General features: G+C 33.4%; 2 protein-coding genes across 2 annotated transcripts in view; both read left to right on the forward strand.

The window, feature by feature from the left end:
• The window catches only part of LOC105173168 (beta-amylase 7), a gene marked incomplete in the record, with an annotated part of 7,177 nt that extends 5,153 nt beyond the window's left edge, over positions 1-2,024 (forward strand). Inside the window, 4 exon segments of the mRNA XM_011094837.2 lie at positions 1-186; positions 462-680; positions 856-1,075; positions 1,540-2,024. Of these exon segments, the coding sequence (XP_011093139.1) occupies positions 1-186; positions 462-680; positions 856-1,075; positions 1,540-1,568 (654 nt within the window).
• On the forward strand, positions 3,171-4,870 carry LOC105173169 (60S ribosomal protein L36-2-like). Its single transcript, XM_011094838.2, has 4 exons — positions 3,171-3,290; positions 3,856-3,960; positions 4,173-4,372; positions 4,521-4,870. The coding sequence occupies exons 2-4, from the start codon at positions 3,859-3,861 to the stop codon at positions 4,549-4,551; spliced, it is 333 nt and encodes a 110-aa protein (XP_011093140.1). The 5' UTR covers positions 3,171-3,290; positions 3,856-3,858; the 3' UTR covers positions 4,552-4,870.

Here is a 6,740-nt window from a genome sequence, read left to right on the forward strand (position 1 = left end):
CCTGAGAATGCTGGTTCCTACAATTCACGGCCGCATGAGACTGGATTTTTCTGTGATGGGGGCGATTATGATGGTTATTATGGCAGGTTTTTCCTCAAGTGGTATTCTCAGGGTTTAGTTGACCATGGTGATCGTGTGCTTTCTCTGGCCAAGTTAGCTTTTGAAGGAACTTTCGTTGCTGCAAAGGTAAGCTCCACTAATGCGATTCTGAACTTTGCCAGCACAGCTTGGTCAACCGTAGGAACAATATATCTCAATCTGCTCATATGTGTTCCTGTGCATTCCTACTTTTTCTATAATAATTATTTTATATTTCCCATGAATACACCATACCCTAATATTGTTTTTCCAGAAGATACTAACTGATCAACTTCACAACTATTTAGTAGATTAACAAGAAAATTTGGATCTTTGCATGAGCATGGCTCTTTTGACACTCTGCTCTATTTATCACTGAACAGCTATCAGGCATCCATTGGTGGTACAAGACAGCTAGTCATGCTGCCGAATTAACTGCTGGATATTATAACTCCTGCAATCGTGATGGATATGCTGCTATTATGGCAATGCTAAAGAGGCATGGGGCTGCCATATGCTTTACATGTTCCCATATGAGCATGGTAGATCATCATATGGACTTCTCCGAGTCTCTAGCCGATCCTGAGGGATTAACTTGGCAAGTAAGTATTAGTGGAATAGCTTTGTTTTTCATAATTTGCTGCTTGTTACTTCAGCAAGAAAATATTTATACTTAGCAAAAGCTTATTTCTTCTTTATATTAGAAATTGCATAATGTCGTTTTTGAATTTAAATGGTTTTTGCCAAAATCCGTAGTAACAGCTGATCACAATCTAGGTTCTGAATGCTGCTTGGGATGCTTCTATACCAGTTGCCAGTGAAAATTCTTTTCCATGCCATGACAGAGAAGGGTACAATTATTTATTGGAAAAGGCAAAGCCCATCGGTGATCCAGATGGGAGGCATTTTTCTGCTTTTACCTACCTGAGGCTCAACCCACTTCTCATGGAAAGACAAAACCTCGTTGAATTTGAACAGTTTGTCAAGAGAATGCACGGTAAGATTATTACTCTATTTTTACCTATTTCATGTAACAAGTTTGTAGATACACTGAGTTTTATTAATGTTTTCTTGCTGAAGCAACTTTGTAAATAGCTGATCATAGACTCCGTGTGACATCTATCAAAATTCTTGGCGGATCCGCACCTTTAGATTATGCATCTTCTAGATTATTGAATTTTATCACTGTTTTAAGGTTGAAATATGGTATGTAGTGATATATTAGCATTGTACTAGTTGGAGGTTACATGCTACATTCTACAACCTTTTATTCTTTTCTCACACAGATGCACGTGTTTGAGTGTTGTGAATGGCTTTTGTGAGTGTTGTGAATGGCTTTTGAGCATCCCATTAGAAATTCTCGTTCATTTTACTTACTAATAAGCGAACCTGTGGCAAATCCATTATGCATCAAAGTAGACTTAAGTGGTAACGACATCTTCATCTCGTCTCTATTTGCAGGGGAAGCTGTTCTCGAGTATCAGACATAGCTCCCAAGTTCCAGCGAAAGAACACTAACATAGCTTTCTAAATACACTACTTAGGTACACATCTGTAAAGAAAATGAAGCCAAGCAATAGTCGGACGACTGATCCTCTCCGCAGTCTGCTAAGGTAGACTAACAAATTCAGGTGATGAATTCTGCAGCAATGGTTGATTTGAAATCAGCCTGTGAAAAATTGTTCTAAATGTAATTGTGTGTGTGTGTGTATCAACAAAGAATGGTTTAAAATGTGCAGATTAGCTGAGCATGAAAAATGAGTGATATTTCTCCTAAGCCAAAATTTCCCTTTTGTAATACTAAGTTATGCAGGAAGGAGAAAATGTTTGTACTCACTTCCTGGGCAAATGCCCAGTTTATTTGACAGTAATCTTCTTACTTGTTCTTCTTGCTCTGAACAAAGTGTTGTAATACTAGTGCTAAAAATAGATGTATTTGTTGAAAATATGGAATTTATTTAGTATTCCCATATTTTTTGCATTAATAAATTACAAAGATGGAAATGAGAATAGCTACTCTTCATCATTAAATAGCCATAAGAAATGAGTATCTTTAAGTGAGTTTATGTAAACTCACGCTCTAAATATACATCTTGCTAAGAAACTTATGTGGAATTTTTAGAATCCAACACCTTCAAGTGAGTTAAATGGTTGGGTTTTTTTACACACACACACACACACACACACATATATATATATAATATTAGTATCTAAAACTTTGGGGGTTGTTATATGGGAAAAAAAAAGGTAATTTAAAAGGTAAATTATGAGCCAATGCCAAATCAAATGGATTCTTGGTCGTATGTAAAACTAGCATGTGAAAAGAAAAAACGAGGAGTGAGGTGAGATAGAAAAAACAAATTGTGCAATTGTGGGTATACAAAAATATGTAAGTTTGTGAGAAATAAACATGGAGTAGTAAGGTGAGAGTAACATTTTTTCATTGGAAAGAAATAAATTAAAGGATAAATTTGAATACTTAAAAATTGGTATAATAAAAGATTTTTTAATTTTTTTATATTTTAAAATATATTATATATAAAAATAAAATATATAAATCATAATATCATATTTAAAAAATAAATAAGTAAATAAAAGAAAATCACTTATGTATATTATCGACATAAAAAATTTTGGTGTTATGTTGTCACAAACCGTTATTTGTGAGTGGAAAAGATCTTTCTTTTTTTTATATTAGTGTAGACAGATAGTATGAATATATAAATGAGAATAAGAATTTGAGTAAGAATAGTTGAAAAATACAAAAGGGATTTTTGCTATAATTTAAAAAATTAGTATTGCCGTGTAAATAGTCGTTCTTTATGAGTAAAAATGAATTTTTCTTTTAATTAGTATAGATATAGATGTAGATTACAGGTAAATCTCTTACGATGTTGTATTAATGTACCTCATGGAATAATTGTGCAAAATTTTCATGATGAATAGGAATTATTTATAAATTAAAGTTTTTAAATAATTATTATTAGATTTAATTTCAAAGAATATGAATGTAATTTAAAATAGGAAAAAACATTTAAAAATAGAGGATTAAAGTATAATATATAAATATTTCAAAGTTTCCGTACAGGAACAAACAGGCAAACACTGTCCTACTGCCACTTCGACTTCCCACGCTATAAATACTGCGCGACGTCGTCTCCACGGAAACCCTAAGGATTCTTTTGGGTAGCTCCGCTACTTCTCCGCTGAAGGTAAGTTTTCGCGACCGCTTAAACCCGAAGGTGTTCGTGCTTTTATTCGCTAAGTTGATATCTACTAGGGGTTTCCCGATCCCTGACGGAAAGTTGTCTTTATGTGTCTAAATGTTGGATATGTTATCACGTTTTAGCTCCGTATTTCGTGTTTTAACTCTGTATTCGAGATTTACTTGTATGTATGTTGCCTTCTGTTCGTAGTGGAGTAACCCGGAAGACGGTTGCGAATAGAAGGCACGGAGTTGTGTTTTCGGAAGTGGTTGTTCGATGCTGGTGCTGTGTTTGAGAATGGATCGAATAATTATGGTTTTGATTGAAATTTGTAGTACTAGTAGGAGCTGCATATTTTGGTTTTAAGGTGACCGGGGACGGGTCAAGTGCGAATAAGTGGGTTCTATTTGATTTAATTTTTTTCTGGTTGCAATTATCAATCGTTGCTATACTAATGCATTGTTTAGATTTAGTTATGATTCTTATGGTGGACTATGAATGATATATAGCCATGTTATTGGTTCGTTGAATGAAATTTTCTGATTTATTAGACATTTATCTTCTACTTCAGGCAATGGCGCCGCAACAGCCAAATTCTGGGCTCTTCGTGGGTTTGAACAAAGGGCATATTACTACCAAGAAAGAGCTTGCACCACGCCCCTCTGATAGAAAGGGGGTAAGGTTTACATTTTTTCCCGGTGCACATAGTTGTGTTCTTCTGTTTCCCTGGATCCCCCCCCCCCTGCCTGCAGTATTATGGTTCTCTGTGAAGTTGGTGCAAGTTTTTCCTGTAGGAAGCATACAGCTGTTACATAGAAATTTAATTATTGGCATTAGGCTAACCTATGAGATTTTCAATGATACGATTTTTCTTGTTATTTCTGTCAGAAAACCAGTAAGCGAGTACATTTTGCCAGAAGTCTCATTAGGGAAGTTGCTGGGTTTGCTCCTTATGAGAAGCGAATCACAGAGCTTCTTAAAGTTGGGAAAGACAAGCGGGCACTGAAAGTTGCTAAAAGAAAGTTGGGCACCCACAAGAGAGCAAAGAGGAAGCGTGAGGAGATGGCATCTGCTCTTCGAAAAATGAGGTGACTGCTCGTTACTTGATGTTTTGAGTCTCCTTTGGTCATTATGCTAGCATCATGTCTATTAATTATTGTTAAAGCTCATGTATTTGGGGCTTTGTCTCCTTTACTGTAATTAATTCTGGCACAATGTTTAATTTTGGTGATGCAGAGCTGCTGGAGGTGGAGAGAAGAAGAAATAGGCAATTGAATTTCCACATAGACCTTTTTAGGGAAGGAGTAACTGAGTAGAAGTGTTGTTTCACTTATTTGTTTTGTTAATCTGAAGTTTGTGTTTTACCAGAAGAATTTTTATGCGAATGAGAACTTCATTTGCTGATGAAAGTTCCTTTTTTCAAAGTTAACTGAGATTATGTTGGTTATTCCTGGATTATTGTCATCTGTTGCCTTTTCTCAACATGTGGCACTAGTTAACATCTGGAGTGTAATGTGTGCTGTGGTGAATCCTGAAATGGAATGACAATGATTCGAGCTTATACCTGAATCTGATTCAAGTCAAAACTGCAAAGAATTTCTGAGCTGTAACATATTGGATTGCATTTTACTGTAGTTTATGATGTTTTGTAGTGTGTATTATATAACTACATATAAGCTCAATGAAACAGAAAGGTCTTTAGTTTATCCTTCTAACAGAGAGAATTCTTGATTTTCTGTTAGACTTAATTGTACTTGGAATCATGCTGTATCCATGAATGATATGCTCTGTTCATCAGGTAATGCAAGTAACATTAGGAATGTGATTATTGTATTTACATTTTTCATAATTCTCTTTATCCCTCTTGTTGAATGTAATTAAATGCCATGTCTGGCATAATTGGTGCCAAGTTTTATTGCCCTTGCTACATTGCTCACAGATGATGATTATGCTGGTGGTGTATACGTATTTGTTCTCTTGACTGCTGCTTTTAGTTTACAGTTGAAGTTACGTCTGCTTCGTTAGTGTTGATCTGTTTTGCTGGCTACTAAAGGAGCTGTTTTGGAAAGACTGGTAGGTAAGATGCAAAAATATATTGGGTGAGATATTAGAATCGGACATTCTTATGTCTTTTTTTTTTTTTTTGGGTGAAATGTAAGTTTTCATCCATTCAAGAATATGTACAGTGTATTCTGGACATACCCGGAGAGATACAAGAGAGCCCACGCTAAAGATTAATGTATAATCAAATCGTGCGGGAAAAGTGTTAAAAGGAGCCTATACAATGTGATTTTGATTGAAATAATGACTCCCCTAGATAGGGTGTTGAGCCTTAAAAAATGACTTCATTACGATGCCTTCAAAGGGTGTAGACCATGCATGCCAAAGCGAGGTGTCGCGCTTTGTTCTGCACGGAGGAAACAGTTTTGTCGTTCTTGAGTCACTTGACCGCACTGTGGAGGGTGGACATACTTCGGCTGATCCCAAGCCATTGTCGGATATGTGACCAGACGAAGTCGCTGAAGGGACACTCGAAGAAAAGGTGCTTGGTCGAAGAAAAATATAATTAGCCTGTTTTATTCAAAAAAATAAATTTTTTTATGTTGATATGTTGTAATTATTTTATGTAAATGATAAAATTTTAAAATCTTGTGAACATAATAATAATATATTGATTAACTTAAAATAAATACTATCCTTTTTTAATAGTTAAATAAAATCAAAATTATGAATAAATTTTATAAATTTATCTGATATGAAAATGTAATAAAAAAAACTTAAGTTAGTAATTTTCTATTGTAAGAGTTAAAGATAAATTTAAAAAAGTTGAATCTGACAATATTTATAAAATGTTTGGTTTTTCGAACAAAAAGTTGGTAGATTATATTTTTTAACTAGATTGTTCGGTGGTTTTCATATATATAAAATTCATTCTAAAATATTTTCTATAAAATGTGACTATATATTTAATGAACCACTTAAAATGAATTTATATATATTTGAAGTCCATCAAATAATCTAATTAAGGGTACAATTTTGTCAATTTTTTCTTCAAAATTGTAGTTGTTAATATTAATAACATTGTTAAGATTTAATTTCATTACACATATCTCTAGCTCTTAAGATTAAACAACTAACTTAGATTTTTCAAAAATATTTTTAGATTAGCTACGTTTAAAAAATTTATTTATAGTTTTGATATTTTTTATCACTTTTGAAAATGACAAAAAAATAGAGATTAGTTTATTTTAAGTTAAAAAATATGTTAATATTATGTTCACAAGAGTTCAAAACTTTTATTTTTCATATAAGATTATAACATCATACCATATAAAAATACAAAAAAACAATGATTTTCTTTCTTAAAAGGGACTAATTTAATAATTTTAGAAACTTAAGGAGCTGAAATGATAAAATCAAACTTAAATAATTGTTATACTTTTCAAAAAGTCAAAC

Source organism: Sesamum indicum, linkage group LG11 (assembly GCF_000512975.1).
Source record: "Sesamum indicum cultivar Zhongzhi No. 13 linkage group LG11, S_indicum_v1.0, whole genome shotgun sequence".
NCBI classification, from domain to species: domain Eukaryota; kingdom Viridiplantae; phylum Streptophyta; class Magnoliopsida; order Lamiales; family Pedaliaceae; genus Sesamum; species Sesamum indicum.

Bases quoted from the DNA above. Each gene is read 5' to 3' on its own strand.
- LOC105173169 (XM_011094838.2), top strand. From the start codon at position 3,859: ATGGCGCCGCAACAGCCAAATTCTGGGCTCTTCGTGGGTTTGAACAAA. The intron at 3,961-4,172 runs GTAAGGTTTACA...TATTTCTGTCAG, and splicing joins GCCCCTCTGATAGAAAGGGG to AAAACCAGTAAGCGAGTACA. The intron at 4,373-4,520 runs GTGACTGCTCGT...TTGGTGATGCAG, and splicing joins TCTGCTCTTCGAAAAATGAG to AGCTGCTGGAGGTGGAGAGA.